Below are 20,432 nucleotides of genomic sequence, written 5' to 3' on the forward strand. Positions count from 1 at the left end.
CCATTATCCTCTCGATCTCAATTTCAGAGTGGTATATAAAACAGAATGCAAGAACAAAGATTTAGATACAGAAGAAAACATGTTATTTTAGTATGCCCAATCAAAATAAAGGACACGGATACAAGGGCATATTCAAGCCAAGAAATAAAACAGTTGGTGGTGGGCCCGGACACTGATCGAGTTATTCAATTGATTGATTATATTATTGCAAATTCAGCCGCATAGCAGAAATAAGTTCCCATATCTACGACTCGCATATAGATGTTGAACTTCGTTCTTCTGCATATTAAATGTGAATTCTACAAACAAGTCATCAATGCAAGTAGGTTCCGGCGCATAGAAAACATTTTACTTTAATATTTGTAAACACAACAATGACGCTAAGGTACAATTATCTGTAGTCTATTTCATTCTAGATCAAATCTTTGTGCATAACAGATTTAAGACTGATAGCAGCTGAACGTTCAATTCTCATTCTTATGTTACCAAGCTACCAAAGCATCTGAATGTTGCAAGAAATCAGAATAAACTCTGATCCAGAGACACATAACTATCGATAGAGTATCTGCCCGCTAACCATGGAAAGGATAATTACTTTCAACTCCAAGATGTGCATATATCTTACAACAAATGAATTATTTAAAAAGTGCTCACAGAAGTCATTTAGAACGCTATTAGAGAGCTCCACTGTATGTCTTTAAGAGTCTCCATCTGGAGTTAACACAAGAATTATAGAAGAGTAACTTAACATTGGATAAATATTGGCATTGAGAAATTGAGCATATTGCGCAATGGCTATAGACGTATATGGTAGATCATCAGCAAGGAAATCATACGGAGAAGCTTTGCTTGTGTCAACAAGAGGTTGCCATTTGAAACCCGGCCGTGTAGGGAGAGTGACAAGGACTGGAAGATGACTAGTATTAAAAGCAATATAAAGTTCTCCTTTTATTGAGTCAACCTGTTCACAAGCACAAGAGTCAAGACAATATTCACTTTGAAAGCCCACATAAGCATGAAAAGAGCATAAATAGAAATGGAGACGATTACGTTGGCTTTAAAGTTACCAGGTTGTCGTCAATGTTCCTAAAAAGAAATAAATCTAAAACAAAGGGTAACATGATTTGAACCAAAAGGGTTTATATTGCAGCATCACATAAAGCAATAGAAAATAAAGAATGAAGAATGAAAAGCCATACAATTGTAAATGCAACAAATCGACTGGATTCAGACCAATCTGCTGTTTCAGGCTGGTGACCATGCCACTGCAACCGCTCTGCAGTTGGGAAGTCTTCTAATCCAAGCGACTCACATTCACTGTCAAAACAAAGAATATATTTGCACAAATATAACAAAAAGAAATGTATTTATGGAAATGAATTAACATCTGAACTTCTCAATAGAACAAGTTATAAATTAAAATAACTGAAAAAGATTAAGGAAAACTTCTCTATGTTGGAAATGTAGTAGTGTCGGTCTTCATAATGTAATACAAATGTATCATTAATGTATTTATTTATTATTACTATTTTATTTTTACTCAAAGCATGTTCTTCATGCTTATAGGGTTTAATGAGTTAAAAGAGAATTTATTAAGTCAAACCAATATAATTGAGTCAAAGTTCCATTTGGACTTCTTGTAAGAATTTATCTTGAGTCAAAGAGTCAATTTGTCCTCCACAAGATCAAGTCGGCCCTCTCTGCCCACGTCGAACTAAAGAGGCAACTATTCGACCTCCTGGACATGTATATATATAAGGCAGTTCGATCTCATTAACTCATACACCCATCACTTCGATTTCTGTGAAAGAAGAAGAAAATCCGCAAAAGTCAAAGGGGAGAGAGAAAATTCTTGTTTTCTTCCCTAGCTTCTGTTCACACATGCGAGTTTTGTAAGGCAGATTCTGTGCTACTGCAGTTCCGAAATTACAGGAGATACCGGATTTCAGAGATTTGACCAGCGTTGACTTCTGTTGACTATGACTTGTTGGAGATGGCAAGGAGGGTTTACTTGGGTCTTTGTGGTAGTCTTGGTCTTGGGTTTTGGACATCTCACTTTGATCTGATTCTATAAGAAGAGGATTTCCTTGGGTTTTCCCCCTTGTGGGGTTTTGCCCTAGCTTGGAGCCTAGTTCTTGTGTCCTTTGTCTCTTTGTGATCTTCATGCTTTTGGTAATTGCTTGATGAAGAGAATATAAATTTAATAAGAAGCCAACAAACATTCACACAAATAATTATCAAGTAAGAAAATCAACCCTAATCTACAAGCATCTTGGTTTCTCAACACTCTAACCATAGAATGTTTAAAAAATTTGAACTGTAGTCAATGGAAATGACTAAATACCTTCGGAACTTGGCCAATAGACCGCAGAAACTGAAAAAACCTGTCTTTGATTTTTCTTTCTTGTCCCAGCGAAAATAATTGACCTGTACCATAAAAGATCATATAAAGTTTCTAGAGATGTAAAAAGACCTAGCCAATGAAGTAAAACCAATTGCTACTACATATAACCATACATAATTATCATGGCAGTAAGTGTTGTTGTTTCCTCCTTTCGTGTGACCATATTCATCACCCATAGTTAGCATTGGTACACCCTGGTAATAGAAGTCTGAAGGATTAGCTCAAATGATCTTAAATCAATAGCATCTAGTTTACAGAAAACTACATATGAATTTATCTCAGTTTGTCAAGCTCAATTTAAAATCTCTCCATTTCCAATCCAACAAAGGCTTACAAAAACAGCCTTTAATTTTTTGGTGGGGGGTTTGTGGGGCTGCGGTTCCTTTTTAGTTTTGCTTGGTGAGACATTTATCAAATACAATCCATTCGTTTTCACTAGCTGGCCTTCTAGTTCTTTTCTAGAATCAACCTAAAAGTAGGAAGACTCCAATGCCACTGGGAATTCTCCTGCATCATAAGGTCACATACCGTGAAAGTAGACACCCTTATGATCTGTGAAGCCCCAGTAGTCTAGCCTCTCAAAGTAGTATAAGTGACCTAAGTTCATTTGTTGACCAAATATTAACAGGATTGCTATAGTATGAACATTGAAAAGCAATAAAGGCAATCTTAGTACATTGTTTGACTGAGTAGAAACAAGTCTCTTAATGATAAAATGCATGTCTCCATCAACCATAGAATGGCCTATAACTTACTTGAGAAACCATAAGACAAACAATGAAGTTCCTCATTTGTCTCTGTCGCAAATGTTGAACCGGGAGACTCACAAGCTCGCCTTCCTACATATGCATTCAAATTAAATTTGAGTGAATTTCAACTCTTTTATCATAAAAATCCATGCTAATAAATTACAAAAAATGGTCTAGTGCCAGTCAAAACATAGCATTTGGAATAGAACATCAATGTCAACTGCACTCCTTTCCAGTCCCTTAACTAGAACTCAAAACTTTAAGTCACAAATACCAAGATAAGGTAGAACGCCAGTTAGATATTCATCTTGCTTGTAAGATTACCGACCAATATGGCCACGAACATATTTGAAAGTATCAGATGCATTTAGTGATCATATAGTAACTAAATTTTGATAATCATGATAAATGCCAAAAAGGTTTACTGCTGACTGAGTTTTATTTTATGGTTCATTAGGAGGTACAAAGACAACAAACAAAGAAAAAAAACAGACAGTTGATTTATGGGGAAAAATGTACCAATACAGTTATTCTATTATAATGGTCATATACTTCAGTATTAGGAGTTACATTATAATAAAGTTACTCGACATATTTAACTCACATATCATAAGTGATGTTAAGTTATTAATTGGTCAGCTCAAGTTTACTTAATAAAGTGGTTGTACGGATTTTTGTATCGGACCTTGTTTCCCTTATATTTATCAAAATCCACCATATTGAAGAATGAAACAAGTGTATCTTTCTCTCTGTTATAATATTGTGACTTGCATTTATTATCTACATATTTGTGTTTTATCTAACATGGTATCAAAGCCACAATAAAGAGATGTTAAATTGGAAACTAGGACCAAACTCCATGTGGTCAACTTATTAATGGCAGCTAATATTTTTATTGGATCCCTCTCGTCGAGAGGTGTAGGATTGATCTAAAGATCATCCGATTCCAATAAGTATTTATGGAGATATGAATTTATTTAGATTATGGAATTATCATCTAGCTGACCAGCGACTTGAGTAGGCTCAGAAGCCCAATAGAAGTGTCTAATCATCACCTACACGTTAGTATAAATAGAAGAGGATTTGAAGTCATTTGGCACTCACCTCAAGTGATCTCCTCTCCACGTCTTGGGTTTTTGGAGAAGGAGATACACTATGGATTACGCTGGCCTAATATGATGATGCCCTAATGGATAACGCAGTCATGAATCCATAGGCAATGGAGATGATACGTGAAGGGTAGCCGCAGTGGACTCAACGCTGTAATGAAGGACCTTACCACTATGCACAGTCATGCAAACTTAACGCAGTCATGGCAGCAACAACACTGGCAAATGAATACACGCTGGGCATAGAGATTAATACGTAGGCATGGTTCATGGGGACAATCATAGTCTATGGTGACACTCAGCCCTAGCCGCAGGTCAAGCCCTCATTGCAGCACAAGGAGAAATATACGCAGCACGCAGTCAAGGCAGCAAGGTAAGGAACACATTGGAACGCAGTCATATACATGTAAACACAGTCTTATACACGGAATGTTGTCACACGATGGAACGCAGTCACATATATATATGGAATGCAGTCACATGGTTATATGTAAACGCTTGACAGTCATATGCTGCAGTAACGGTTATATGTAAACTGAGGACAGTCATACGCTGCAGTAACGGTTATATGTAAACGCTGGACAGTCATACGCTGCAGTAACGGTTATATGTAAATGCTGGACAGTCATGTATATATGCTGGGTAGTAATGTAAACGCTGGACAGTCATGTATATACGCTGCAGTCAAAGTTATATATATACGTTGGACAGTCATGTATATACGCTGGGCAATACGCTGGTCAGGTAGTCAAGGGTGCCACTGTCACCAAGCCGCAGTGATGAAGAGGTAAACGCAGTCATGGTATTGGAGGAATACCAATACCCAGTGTATAATGGGATTGCGTGGAACTATAGCCTAGCTGCTTTGCTTCGCTGCAAGCCATAGCAAGCAGCTAAGGCTGATATGTATATGAACTCCATCATGAAGCAACAGAAGGGTATTATGAGAAGCATGATGAACTGCATGATGGATAGTAGTATGAGCAGCATGATGCATGATGTATGAGATCATGAGCATCATGGTAAATGTAATCATGTGCATGGGCAGCACAATGATGCATGAAGCATGGGCAGCTCATGGGTGGCGTGATGTATGAGATCATGAGCATCATGGTAAATGTAATCATGTGCACGGACAGCACAATGATGCATGGAGCATGGGCATCTCATGGGCAGCATGATGTATGGGCAGCGTGATGTATGAGATCATGAGCAGCATGATAATGCATGATGCAGCATGATGGTGCTACACAGTTAGGTGCAGCAAATGGACGAGATGCAGCACGATGATAGGTGAAGGAGTCACCTTGGAGAATCAGTTGAAGCAAAATGTCTTCAACTGATCTCATCGTTATACGAAATGATCTATGCTAGATCTAGATAAGTCAAAGTGTTGACTTCTGTTGTAAATGTACTATCTCTCTCTCTCTCTCTCTCTCTCTCTCTCTGTGCTGAACTTTGAAGAACATAAAAGAAGAATTGATCAAGGGTTTCCCCACACATTGTGGGGTTTGTCCCTGGCTAGCGCCACATCTTGTGTCCTCTTGTCTTGGCTTGTCTTCTGTGATTTATATTTATGTTCTATCTGCAGTTTATCTTAATGCTGATGTGATTGCTAACTGTGAAAATTTAAATAAATTGCTCTAGCAGAGAACATACCTAAAATTAGCAAGAGAAGGCCTGGGGACTCCACCAATCAAAGATGAACCAAAGTTTGCTGGGAAACATGTCAAACGTTGGACAAAAGAAAAGGTGATTCAACAACGGATTAATAAGATAATTTGAGGCCATTGTCATTAAAACTGTTATTGTTTAAATATCAATTAAAATCTATAAAATTTCAAAAGTTCCTACCTTAATTTATAGGAAATTTTGTTTGGAGAGAGAAGATATAGCTGCAGAGGACTATGATTTCAGACTGGGAGCATTGGAGACAAAACTATGGTATCCATTGTTAGAGCCAAAACCATTGTAGTTATTAGAGGCTGATTGTTGTGATTGCAAGAGCTCCTGCAGAGAATCAAACAAAAGGAGGCTGAGAGGATGCAAGCAAACAAAGCCACAAAGGGAATGCACAAAACATAGGGCAATTATTTTATCCTCTGTGTGCAAGCTGTGCAGAGGAGAGAGACACGTTGCAGGGATTTTAGATGAATAATGCAAACATGCACAGAATTGGGCCTGTAGGAGATACAAATGGGTCACATAGAACAGAGAAACGCACTAAAAGGAATGGAGTTTCACGATCACAAATTATGGCTAAGGAACCAAAATATGTAACAACGAAATCACAAACTGCTATGCATAGAGAAAGGTACAGCGAATTCTGTAAAATTTCTGCACTGATCACTATCTCAGATTATTGCAAAACAGATATTTCACCTCTCACTAGAGACTTCCCAGATCTTATCCCTGTGAATTTTCAGCCTTAGAAATGCTGTGAAATTGTGTATAAAACAGCAGCACAAAAAAGTACAAAATTTCATTTCCAAACAGTCCAAACTTCTAGGCAATCCTAGGAGAAGGATACCAAACAACTTGGCTAAGTTCTAGCCCTCCCACATAAAACAGATCTGAAAATTGTCTTTTACAACAGTTCAAGAGCAGGTATGGCAGCAGCAAAACAGCCCTTTAAATTTCTCTATAAAGATGTGAAGTTGCTTAAGAATTGTCCTCTTACATACCAAGTGTGTGACAGAGAGAGAGAGAGTGCAAGAGAAGACCAAGAGAGAAACAAAGAGAGGACTAGTGTACACTCCTCTCCAAGGTCACATCCCAACACATGAGTGAATACAAGCGAGTGCTACAATCATGAATGAGAGAGACTCTCTGCTTCCTCTATTTATGAGAAGTAAGGGAGGCCAACAATACAAGGTGGGCCCAAGCCCTTACAAGCAACTTACAATAAGCTCATGTAGGCCAACAAAATTGAGACACGACACTCCAAGTACAGTGTCAATCAGTGCTATCAAAACCGGACTGAACTGGCTGGTTTGACCGTTTTTGAGGGAAAACCAGCCCGAATAGGTGTCACAGATCACAATAAGCCGGTTCAGTATCAAATCAGCCTTTTTTTGCTGAACCAGCCAATTTGATACCGAACTGGCTGGTTTTGTACAATGCTACCAAGGACCCTTTGAACACAATTTTTTGTAAAAAAAAAAGTAATTTATGACTAGCGAAGCCTAGTATTTGACCATATTGAACTACTAATTCTATGCAATTAATGGTTATATTAAGTAAAAGCGACATTCTCCTTTATCTTTTCATTTTTAACATTACCATTAATTGACTCAAGATGTTTGAGTGGTTCCGACCTCATTGGATTTCATATGGAGAAAGTAGAATTTTAGATACCACTCAAAATCCAGCAAACTTAACAGTGTTCAGGATTTCAGGATTGGGGGGTTTGCAATGTTTCCATTGGAATTTGTCATGTACAACGGTATGGAACTAGCATTTGATCAAACGCATCAACCCCTCTATGTACCTTGATGTTAGTGGCATCAATTATTGAACTCTATCATAACCCTACTAAAAATGTACCCTGTCATTCAAACAAAATCCTGAGTTGACATGCTAACATTTCTCTATCTTATTTTAATGCTTAGAGGGTGATATTGATGCAGGAAAAATCACTTTTCCTGCAAATTCATTCCCACAGATTTGCAGTTCAATTAGGGCCAAAAGATTATACCAGTTTCACCTTGACAACTCTGCTATTCCTTCATTCAAAGATTGAATCCTCAATGATTCTTTAACAATGCAATTGCCAATCAATTAACTGGAATTTAACGTGCACAACATAGAGAATTCATATTGTCGTTGATGTCCTTCATTAAGTAACTAATTCCAGATTAGCGATTCCACATTCAACAAAATTTTCACGTATCAATTTTCACAATAGAGGTTCACTTGCATATAAATGGTGATTGTTGATTTGGGGTAGCATCAGATGTGCTCTAGCCACAAAAATTGGTGGAGAGGCTAAAGCACATGAGATCTCCAATTCCGAGAAATGGTTTGGGCAGATTCTAAATAGTTTGGAAGATATTAAAATAATTAATATTTTTAATGGAGATAAAATATTAAAGTGAATTAATATAAAACTATGTTAAAAGGGTCCAAAAGTCATGGATCAAGCCAGAGTTCATCTTAGCCATTGATTAGGGACTTAATCTCAGCCGTTGATTTGTCAACGAGAAAAGTATAAAAGGAGGCTTGAGGGTCACTTGGAGAAAACACCGCGTTGATCAAGATTTCGATTTTTTGGGGAGGGGTTTGTTGAGGAAGTCGAAAGATTGATCAGAGTTGCAGCTGCGGGGCAGTGAATACAGAAGCAAAGAGGCAGATATAGTACCAAGAGGATCAGCGAAGAAGCTGGGAGAGAGGGACGCAGAGCCAGCCAGAGGTTCACGCAAAGCTAGCCAGGGCTCACATAGAGCCAGCCAAGAGCTGCACAGTGCCTCAAAGAGCCAACGTGGGTGACGCAGAGGCTCTAAGGGCTGACGCAGTGCCTCTAGAGGCTGACGCAGGGTGAGCTAGGGTGACGTTGGGTAGACACTGGGCCAGAAAGGGCTGATGCAGTCCCTAGAGGCTGACGTTGGGGTTTTCGTGGGGTAGATTGGAGCTAGGAGTTGTCGGAGTGTTTATCCGGGGTTTCAGCCAGAACATCTGTCTCCGACTGAGAGGTACTACTGTTGAGATTATTCTCTGTTGGGTGAGCCGGTTTTGGCACCCAGATTGTACTCTGAAACTGCTTAATAATTAAAACCCTCATATAGTTGCACTGGTTTTCCCGCATTAGGTTTTTCCGGGGACATTGGTCCAAAGTGTCACTTGTGTGCTTGTTTTGTTTCCTTCAGTTGATGATCTGTAATGTGTTGAGCATGTACTTGTATTTATTTTCAGCATTTACATGGTAAATAACTTGTTAATTAATTAGAACAAGTAGGCAGAAATAAATCAAAAAAGTACATGAAGGGTTTCTAATAGTTAGACTTAGAAATTCCAACATGGTATCAAAGGGAGGTTGCAGATTAGAGGAGAACTGAGGACATCAGCCGAGCAAAGCAGCAGTAATAGAAAACAACTATCCCGAGTGACAAAAGTTGTTCCTAGCAAAGAAACAGCAATGAAGGGGTGACGCAGTGCCTGCATCATCAAGTTTGCATCGGGAAGAGGATCAGCGCAGTGGCAGAGGGGAGAAGGCTCAACCTACTCAGTGCCCGGTCATCTTTCTTAGTGAGGAAGGATTGACGCCCGTGGCCAGGAGGTGCGGATTTTGCTAGTGTCGGGATTGCGCAGAGCCTAGAAGCTCTAACCTTCAAGGTGTTGGGGCTGAGGAGGCTGTGGGTAAGTTGCAGAGTGAAGCTAGTGGGGTACTGTAGTCAGAACAGTACCTAACAAGGCAAGACCAAGGAGGAGGGAGTTGCTACCGAGGATTTCTAGCCAAGAAATGCGGATTAGTGGTATAGCTGCAGACAGACTGGACGGAGCCTCAAACTTCGTAGTCTGGAAGGCCAAAATCTTATTCGTTCTAGATAGGAACCGTCTCAAGCACTTCGTCTTGAGGACAATAGTGGTCCCAGTTGACCCGACTGATAATGATAAGTACGAGGATGCAATGGCGAGGGCCAAGAGCATCATCCTTAACGGGGTCAAGGACCATGTAGTACCACACGTTGCCAAGAAGAATATGGCAAATGAGATGTGGGAGGCCCTAAATAAGTTGTATCAGCATACTTCCGTGCAGAGGAAGATGCTACTAGAAAATCAATTGCAGTCATACCAGATGCAGAAGGGAGAACAGATCGACATCTTCCTCGGTCGATTGAAGGAGATCCAAGATCAGCTGACTTCAATAGGGGCCACACCGGATCAAGAATTGATGGTGAGAACAATCCTTAACGCAGTCTCAGAAGACTAGAAGGTGTTTGTCCAGAGCATACTGGGCAGGGCAACCCTTCCAGATTGGGAGGAAATGTGGGTGGCTCTTCACCAAGAAGAGATCAGAAAGCTGACCAAGGTAGGAAGCAGAAGTAAGGGGGTCAGAATCAAGAAGGAGGAGGAGGAGGTGGATGCTGCCCTAGGATCTAAGAGAAAGCAGGAGAAACGGAAGGAGGACCTCTCCAAGGTCAAATGCTTCCATTGTGGGGAACTAGGTCATTATGCGACCCAGTGTCCAAGGAAGAAGAACAAGGGAGAGGCTTCTGAGACCAAGACTGCACCAGCAAGGGCGGAGAAGGAAGTGGAGACAGATGATGATTGTGCCATGAGTACTCACACGCCACTTGAACGGAAGTGGGGAGACATCGAGTTGTAGTCAGACAGACTACAAGTGATGAGGGGCAGGATCCTCAAGGTACCCAACCTCTTGGATTATACCTTGCTACGGGAGCCCCAAAGAAGAGTAGCAGGACTAGCGGATGTCAGTAGAGACGGATGCGGATGAAGCGACAGAGAGGGCTACAGTGTAGGAGTCCCAGGACAGCGTGAGGAAGCAGTGCAAGATGCATGGAGTTGTTGCAGCAGCGCAGAGGTTAAAGAGGGAGCACTTGTCAGCGACAGAGGGAGTTTCAGCATCGAGGGTGTCTCTAGCCTGACAGAGATGTCAGAGTTGGGAGATCAGTTACTTACTTCTCAGTAACTGAGTTGCAGTGCAGCAGTTAGCAGTGGTAGTGCTATGGGCAGCATGATGAGAGGGGTTGTCGTACAGATGCAACAGTGGCAGTGGCAGGGCCATGGGTAGCAATACATGATGCAGCAGTGCAGAGGATGTTGGGCAGCAGGCCTAGCATCAACACAGGGACCGATGCCAGATGATCAGGGTGATGCTCAGTGAGGAGTATTACTAGAGCACAGTCCTCGCTAAGAGGGAGTGTTGATTTGGGGTAGCATCGGATGTGCTTTAGCCATGAAAATTGGTGGAGAGGCTAAAGCACATGAGATCTCCAATACCTAGAAATGGTTTGGGCAGATTCTAAACAATTTGGAAGATGTTAAAATAATTAATATTTTTAATGGATCAAGCCAGAGTTAATCTTAGTCGTTGATTAGGGACTTAATCTCAACCGTTGATTTGTCAACAAGAAAAGTATAAAAGGAGGCTTGAGAGTCACTTGGAGAAAACACCGAGTTGATCAAGATTTCGATTTTCTGGGGCAAGGTTTGCTATAGAAGTCGAAAGATTGATCAGAGTTGCAGTTGAGGGGTAGTGAATACAGAAGCAGAGAGGCAGAGATAGTACCAAGAGGATCAGAGAAACCGGGAGACAGGGACGCAGAGCCAGCCAGAGGTTTATGCAGAGGCAGCCAAGGCTCACGCAGAGGCAGCCAAGAGCTGCGCAGTGCCTCAGAGAGCCAGTGTGGGTGATGCAGAGGCTCTAAGGGCTGACGCAGTGCCTCTAGAGGCTGATGCAAGGTGAGCTAGGGTGACATTGGGTAGACGTTGGGCCAGAAAGGGCTGACACAGTCCCTAGAGGCTGACGCTGGGGTTTTCGTGGGGCAAATTGGAGCTAGGAGTTGTCGGAGTGTTTATCCGGGGTTTTAGCCAGAACATCTGTCTCCGACTGAGAGGTACTACTACCGAGATTATTCTCTGTTGGGTGAGTCGGTTTTGGCACCCAGATTGTATTCTGAAACTGCTTAATAATTAAAACCCTCAAATAGTTGCACCGGTTTTCCCGCATTGGGTTTTTCTGGGGACATTGGTCCAAAAACAACAGTGTCACTTGTGTGCTTGTTTTGTTTCCTTCAGTTGATGATCTGTAATGTGTTGAGCATGTACTTGTATTTATTTTCAGTATTTACATGGTAAATAACTTGTTAATTAATCAGAACAAGTAGGCAGAAATAAATCAGAAAAGTACATGAAGGGTTTCTAACAGTTAGACTTAGAAATTCCAATAGTGATTTCATCAATCTAATGCTTTCATTAATGAAATCCCCATATTTCATTAATTTGCCACGACATCCACATACAAACTGGAATTTATCAATTAAATATACCCAGAGAAAATATCAAATAACATGAAATTCTATTTCATTCATTCAATCTTGTACATGCAGTTCTACTAAGAATCTCTCTTCCTCTCTATGGCCTGATTCTACATTCATTTGGCCATTCTCTCATTGCTCGTAGGCTTACAATAAGTAGAACTAAGAAATGCAATAGCTTTTCTAAATTCTAAAAGAACTACATAAATCACTCCATAAATCATATTATCCTAAATCCTAAAATCACTCCATAAATCATATTTTTCTAAATTCTAAAGTCACTCAATCTATCCCTAGAATCTCTCATGATTTTCAAGGTAGATTTGCTTTTGCCTTGTGGACAAAATATCACATATCCATATCTTTTCTAAAACTATGAATCATCTAGTTCTAAAAATCATAAAATATCTCAACTCAAAGAATACAATTTATTTACATAGAAGGATATAAATTCTTCTAAAAAAAATGAAGACCCCTTTTACAATCTTTTTCTCATCGATGAATTAATGACTTGGAAGATCTAATCCTCCTACATCAGACTCCAAAGATAGAAAAAGTTCATGGCCTCCTGGTCATGTATCATCAATTTTCGAATCCTCCAGGATCCCATACTTTGCACTGTTGTTGATCATCTGTCTCATCATGTTGTTGTCCTTCTACATCTACTTTTGGAACTTCACTATGATTCCATACTTTCTCTTCTTGTTGCTTACAATCCTGCAAAATAAACATCTCTACCTTTCCACTTCTCATCATGCTTCTATTCACTATTTCAAGTAGAACTCTTTCAACTACAACAACAATCGAAATAAGAATATACAACTAAACCAATGTACCTTCACATTTACCCTTGTCTTCATTTACTTTTATAATTGTTTCCTGAACTCTTTGTCTTGTTTTAATCTATTGATTAAACTTTGTTTCCAAGTTATCAGTAAATTCTTCAACCTTTGGATTCACTACAACCTTCTTTATAACAACTTTTGAAAATTGTCCATCCCCAATTTCTACTTCACTTGCATACACATAATCAACATTATGAATATAATTCATATAAAAATAATAAATATAATAATAATAAATAATAATGAATTAACTAATGGTTAATTAGTTAGTAATGAAGAGGCATGTCTTAGAGACATGACTATTCATGAAAGGGCACCTACCTAGGGTATATAAGCAAACCCTCATTCTCATTTGTAATCATCTCATATCTTGCATCAATTCAATACACAGTGACATGTTTTACAATGGACATTTACGTCTTTGAAGTATTTTAAATATTTCCGTTGCGTATATGACTTTTGGTCGTTACAATCAGCTTGAGAACTGAAAATCATTTTTGCTTCTCATTGTGATTCTTCATTAGCCTTCATGAGCATTGCATTTAAAAATCGCTCTTCATCTTTGCTTAAAACAAAACTCGGATTTTGTTCTCCAATTTCCTCTATCTTCATGACAACTTCAAAGGGTTGTTCTTCACCTGTATCAAAACTTGCAATCACACACAAATCATCAAATTTAAAAACATAAGGCTCCTTAGCCTCATTTGATGTCTCAAACATCAAATCTCCATCAACATCATCACCATCCTTTCCAAGATTTTCTCCTTGCTCAGGTTCACATATCTGAACTGCCTCCTCATACTCAGCTGCTCTAAGTTCTTCCTTCAACTTGTGTCTTTGTTTTCGTATCAACTTTCTTGCAAATAACTTCTCAATAGGCCATTTGACCCTTTTCCTCATATTCCACCCACTTCTTTGGTTCTCCTCATCTTGTTGTAGCAGCTCCATAAGCACATTCAACCATGCCTTCACCTCAACGAGTTCCTTCTCAAACTCTTCATCACTCATCTTCCTCATGCCAACTGTTTTGGCATCTTTGTGGCTTCCCTCTGAATTCTTCAAATGACTATCCATAGTCATCTTCATCTTCTCCTCTTCCTCTGTGAGCTTTCCATTGCCCACTATGAACTGCAAATAACCTTTATAGTAACAGGTCACCTTCCTACTACATACACCTCACCAAGCTTCCCACTTGTACTTGGTCTTTTGGCATTCCTGGTTCCTTCCTCTAGAACCCCTTGAGCGCTCCTTGCTTGTCTAGGTTTCTGCACTCACATTTCCTCTTTCCATCACAACTATATTGTTGAAATGTAACTAGTGTTGGTCATCATAATTGTATATGAGTCATGAATTGATGTAATCATTGTTGTATATTTCCAAAGAAAAAGAAAAAGAAATTATTTGTAAAAAGAAAATGATTTATTATGAAATGGGTTTCTTTCCCATTGGTTGCTTGTCCTAGGTCAAGCACCCATTGTGTGCTCTAGGGTCTTGTACAAAGTCAAAGAGTCAAAATCATGATGTAATAGCCCTTGTGTGGCTCAAGAATCAAAGAAAGAAAAATATTATTGTAAAATGATGAGTCTAGAATCCCACCAAAAGGTATGTTGGCCAAACCTTCAAGTCAGCCTAGAAGAGGCCTAATGCAGCCCTCAAGAAGCCTATAAAAAGAGTACGACCTCATTAGGAACACTTATCAATAAAACATGTTTTCTGATCTGATCTGACCAAAGGAAGAGGAACGAGATCTCTAGAAGCAGGGAAATAGGAGGAACAAATTTATGTTTTGGCATCTCCATCAACTCGCACATGTGAGTTTCTTGATTCTTGAAGAAGACTAAGGTTTCCTCATAACTGAATTTGCAGAGAATTCGTTGAAGGGAGACTGGCTTATCTTTTGGTGGTTGATCTTGGGTCAAGGTCTTGGAAGTCTTCATTGAATTGATTCTATAAGGAAGAGTTTCTGGGTTTTCCCCTTGTGGGGTTTTGCCTTGGCTTGGAGCCTATTTCTGGTGTCTTCTTGTTTGCATTGTGATCTTCTTATTGGCATTTGTCTTGATGATGAACTGAACAATATAATAATGATGAAGCACTAATCTAATATCACAAGAAAGTTTCAAGATTTAAGAGAAATCAAATTAATAATTACCCTAACTACTCTGCCCTAGATTTCTCAACATGGTATCAAAGCTAGGGCTTTGAAGAGAGGGCAGAAAAAGAAGATCAACTTGGCTCTATCTCATCTTAAGCAGAGAAAATACCCTCGACCGAATTTGTTAAGACAAGAAAATCAAATTTCTGGGCACTCTATCAAGCCCTAATCACTGTAACAAGACTGCAGGCTTACTCAAGGAGAGCAAGGACATGAAAGCTACGTGTTTGAGGGACCTAAAGGCTAGCCATGCAGCCTAAGGAAGGTTGCACATCCTGGTGCAGAAGCGAGGGTCTAAAGAGACCTTACAAGGTCTGAAACTTCCATCCAAAATTCTGAATTTCTCTGCAACTTCAAATCTCTGGTACATATATTATACTCATTATAGATCAGCACATTTGTTAGAGTTTTGTTGAAGGACTGTTCTGAGTTTTGCAAGACATCAAAGGCCTATCTATTGACAACTCCAATAACCCTAGAAAAGAGCCAAATCTTCTGTCAAATATATGGAATTTTTAAAAGGGTTGTTCTGTGCATAAGTGTTACATTGGAAGTCCTAAAAGGAGAGCCACCAAAGGAGTCGAAATTCTGAGCACTGAGATCCTCTCTCTACACCTGTGCATAAAGAGATCCAAGACCGAATTTATTGAGAGTATTGCTGGCTTCGTTGGAGGGCTAATCTGAGCATCCGTCCTAATTATAAGCCACTGTTAAATGAGTCGCAATTCAAGGAAGCACCGAAACCTGTACTATACTCCTGTGCATATAAGAAACCCAAGACCAAGCTACATTGTCATCTTCTAGATCAAAGTTCTAAGCCTACTTTTGGGTGATCAATTTCATGTTTAAAGAGTCATCTTACAAATTTGAAACAGTCCTCACAATAGTATCAAGCAAATCCAAATTGAAGGCCTAATTGGAAGGCTAGAAGGAGTCACTTCAGTAGGAGCAGAGACCTCCTATTATTTTGGGCATAAGTATACTTCAAAAGGACATAAGTTGGATCTTCAGTCACCAAGAAAAGGAGCTGAGACTCCTATTTTGATTCTGCGCATTAAGGAGACCTAGATTGTATTGGTTGAAGGCACATTAGGCCTATCATCAAGCTACAGTCACCTTATAATTCGCTGACCTGTGTACAAGACAAGAGCCTGTTGGTATGGGATCCACGAAGGTGGGAAGGTTCTGTGTATAACTACAGTGACGAAGATTGGCATATATATATATATATATATATATCAGTTCGAGCCCAATCAACAGTAAGCTAACCTCCTCTTGACACTAAAAGGTATGTCTATAACACTTGATTGAGAATTTATTATAACATTATCTTGTATCAAAAGATCTCAAAATCATTTTTGAGTTTGAGAAGAAGTCTTCAAGAGAAAACGTCCAAGGGTCAATCTTGGAAACCCTAGTCCTTGTACTTAGCAAGAAAGTCCAGATATATAAAGCTACAGGCAGTGAACAGTGAAAGGAAGGTTCTGTTGTGTTGACAAGTCAGTCAACCTCTTTAAGACCTCAAGAAAATTTATGGTTAAATGGACATCGTTGAAATAAAATTCTTTGGGACCTCTGCATCACAAATTTGTAGACAGAAAAGCAGTAGTCTGAAGCAAGAGGGTAATCTCAAGAAAGACAGAATAATCATATTTTGTAAGGTCATCTACAAGGGGAAGAAACAGGTAACCAACAATGAAAAAATGTGAAAAGAAAAGCAGAAAGGTCATCCTTTAAGTGTTTCTAATCTACAAAAGGGAACTACGGGCATATATAAGATTGTGATCTTGTATCAGTAAGAGGATCTTTGAAGTTTGAGGAACCGTTTCCTTGAAAGAATATCAAACCTTTAATTGAAGAAAATCCTTGAAAAAGGAATAGTCTCCCTGGAAGCAGTAATAGAAGATCACCTTGAAATCCTGTAGCTGTCACACATAAAAGACAAGGGTTCAAAGAAAGCAAGCCAAGAATTCAAAAGGAATGTTTGTCAACTGTAAGATGGAAAGTCTTAACCAGAGGATAGAATACATTATGCGACATGGAAATTACTTTACACCTTGAAGGAAGTTTTGATAAGGAGAACATGGCATCCAGAAGAGCAGGCCCTTATGACAAAGGTACGTAACCTTGAGGTATGTACAACATGTTCATTTGGATAAGGATCTAACATGAAATGTCTTAGGGTTAGTTGCTTATATATGGTTCTAGGGTTTGTAGTCTTTATTGAAAATTGTTGATGTCTAGGATTGTGAACCCTAGATGGTACATGAGAAACCCTAGCTATATATAAACCCTAACTTACTTGTCCCCTCACTGAAACCATATTTCATGATTTCTAGGACTTGTGGAGTATCTAGGGCATATAATAAACCCTAGTAATGATTGATGAGGATGATTAGTTGAATATGACATCCCAAGATCTAGGGTTTGTACTTGAAAACCCTAGGAGTCCATCCTCTTAGATTCCATGGAAACCCTATAGAATGACTGATGGACATCATGCTTTTATATATTTGCTTGTTTGTGTTTGTTAATAAGTATTGCAGGAGCATCATGAAGAAAGCAAAGGAAGATGGCTTAGGAAAAACAAATCTTGTGGTTTGGCAAGCATGATGGAAAGACGGAACAAGAAGGACCCTGAAAATGGTAAATTGATAATCAAATTGGATAACTGGGAACTCCGATATAAAGTAAGATTCATGTGAAGAATGGCCGTGTAAATGTGGATACCTCACTGAAAAATGTCATCATTATGGGCTGATTGATGGAAAAGAAAATTGGCGTACAGAACTCATAGTCCATTACAGTCATCTAGCACATGACAAAGAAGTTTGTGCAGCAGCTGGTTAGTGAGGGTCACTCTAGGATCCTCCATTGAATGACTTCATGAGAAGATTTCTTTGCCTGGTGGAAGAAGGACCATGATGATCTTGCAAACATAGACTTGGAGCAAGCTTCCTAGAATTTTGTCGGTACAACTGCAGCATGATGAAGCCTCTCATCCTCAACATGAGGAGCAGTTTGAAGAAGAATAGATCGCTGATTGAAATGAAAGGTGTACATGTTTTGAGATTCTTCTTTGATTTAGTCAACTCATGTTTTCATTTTGCAAGGCAAGATGCAGGTATATGCCTAGCTGCACTAGCATGATGTGCTACAAACTTGTATGAGCTCTTCTAGATGAAGAAATGATGATAGTGATCAACATGACGTATGAAAGACTGATGACCTGAGAAGGAGTTGCAGAAGCTCTGACACAGTGAAGCTGATACAAAAATGACTTCGCTTGTTTAGATGCTTGAAGGAAGACAATGATGTTGATGTTGTAGAAGCAGATATTATGACGGAGGGCCATCATAAAAAGGTAATTTTATTTTTAAAGTTCACTTTTGATTTTTGAAAACAAACATCTGGTTGGATTGAAACAGGGCTACCAACAGAAGGTTGTAGAAATTCACCTACAACTAGTACACATAAATTTGGATGTATAGCTCTGAAACGAACACTTGGAAGAGGTAGCAGTTGTGAAAATTTCTAAATAGAAATCCTACTGTAGTGATTAATATTATTTCTTCTACTTACTATCTCAAAAATAAGTTATTCAGTGTTCTTACAGCAAATATCGAAATATATTCTTCTGCATCTTTCACAATTAAAATAGTGCAGAAAGTAAATGTAAGGAAAAAAACTGGCACAAATACAATCACAATGACACAGCTATTTTTGGACAATTGTCTCCGGAAAAACCCAATGTGGGAAAACCGATGCAGCAGATGAGGGTTTCTTTATTATTCTTCAACAAATTCTCATGTACAAATTACAACCAGCAAAACAGGAGAGAAATTTCACAGACGCTTCCTGACAAATTTCTGATCCAGGTGAAGTACTCCTCTTCACCGGGATCCTTCTGTGTCCCTTTTGTCAAACTTCTCACACTGGCCCAGCGTCTAGCTGCCCACATAGGCTCTGCGTCAATCTGCCTCTGCGCTACCTCTTTCTGCATCACCCTGTTCCTGCTCTGTGTCTTGCTGCCTTTCACTCTCGAAAGATGTTGATGCGCTCTCTTCCTTTCTCACCTGCAACTCTCCCTCTAATTCGATTTTCTCTCACCAAACTTCGACCAATGAGAAAATCGATCTTACTCAAGTAACTAAGTATCTACCTCTGGTGTATTCTCCAAGTGCCCATCAAGCCTCCTCTTATAATCTTCTCATTGATCAATCAACGGCCCAGATTAGATTCTAATCAATGGCTAGGATCATATTGACTTGATCTTTGCCTTCTTCTAGAAGTTTCACCCACAGTTTAGATTAATACCCATTAATTATTTTAATTTCCTAATTTTAGACTTAGGGTCCCATTAAAAATAATTAATTATTTTAATAAAACTGTCTCCAAGTGGAATTTCCCAAAACGATTTCTGGGTATTGGAGAATGCATGCGTCTAAGCCTCCCTACAAATTTTGAGACTTAGAGCACATCTGATGTTGATTTGGGTAGCATCGGGTGTGCTCTAGCCACCAAATTTGGTGGAAAGGTTGGGGCACATGAGATATCCAATACCCAGAAAGGGTTTGGGCAGATTCTAAACAATTCAGGAGATATTAAAATAATTAATATTTTTAATGGAGTCCCTAAGTCTAAACTTAGGGAATTAAAATATTAATGTGAATTAATATGAAACTGTGTTAGAATGGTCCAAAAGACATGGATCAAGTCAGATCTAATCTTAGTCGTTGATTAGGGACTTAATCTCGGTCGTTGATATCTTAATGAGAAAAGTATAAGAGGAGGCTTGAGGGTCACTTGGAGAGGATACCAGAGTGATCAATCATTCTATTCTCTAAAGCGAGGTTTGCTAAGAGAGATAGAATCAGTGATCGAAGTTGCAACTGAGGGACATTGAGTACAGAGAGATAGAGAGGCAAAGATAGTGCCAGGAGATCAGTGAAGGAGCCAGAGAGAGGGACGTAGTAGTAGCCAAGGCTCACGCAGGGCCACGCAGAGGTAGCTGGGAGCTGCGCAGAGCTTCAGAGAGGCCAACGTCGCTGACGTAGAGGGCCAGAAGGCCGACGCAGGGCCTCCTAAGGCTGACGCAGACCCAGTCAAGGTGATGCAGAGCCAGCGCTAGGCAGAGAGGGGCTAACACAGTCCAGAAAGGCAGATGTTGGGGTTT

General features: G+C 39.5%; 1 protein-coding gene across 2 annotated transcripts in view; it reads right to left on the reverse strand.

Moving 5' to 3' along the window:
* Nucleotides 1-338: 338 nt before the first annotated feature.
* ISA1 (isoamylase 1) overlaps nucleotides 339-20,432 on the reverse strand; it is a 255,664-nt gene continuing 235,570 nt past the window's right edge. For both annotated transcript variants that reach the window (XM_089419849.1, XM_089419848.1), the window contains 5 exons: nucleotides 3,160-3,243; nucleotides 2,518-2,598; nucleotides 2,345-2,427; nucleotides 1,200-1,317; nucleotides 339-961 (listed from right to left, as the gene is read on the reverse strand). In XM_089419849.1, coding sequence (XP_089275975.1) covers nucleotides 698-961; nucleotides 1,200-1,317; nucleotides 2,345-2,427; nucleotides 2,518-2,598; nucleotides 3,160-3,243 — 630 coding nt within the window. In that variant the 3' untranslated portion in view covers nucleotides 339-697. The remainder of the gene's footprint in view (nucleotides 962-1,199; nucleotides 1,318-2,344; nucleotides 2,428-2,517; nucleotides 2,599-3,159; nucleotides 3,244-20,432) is intronic.

The sequence above is a fragment of the Pinus tabuliformis genome, chromosome 4_1, assembly GCF_031772625.1.
Source record: "Pinus tabuliformis cultivar Carrire ecotype Pingquan chromosome 4_1, CPIR1, whole genome shotgun sequence".
Classification (NCBI taxonomy): Eukaryota; Viridiplantae; Streptophyta; class Pinopsida; order Pinales; family Pinaceae; genus Pinus; species Pinus tabuliformis.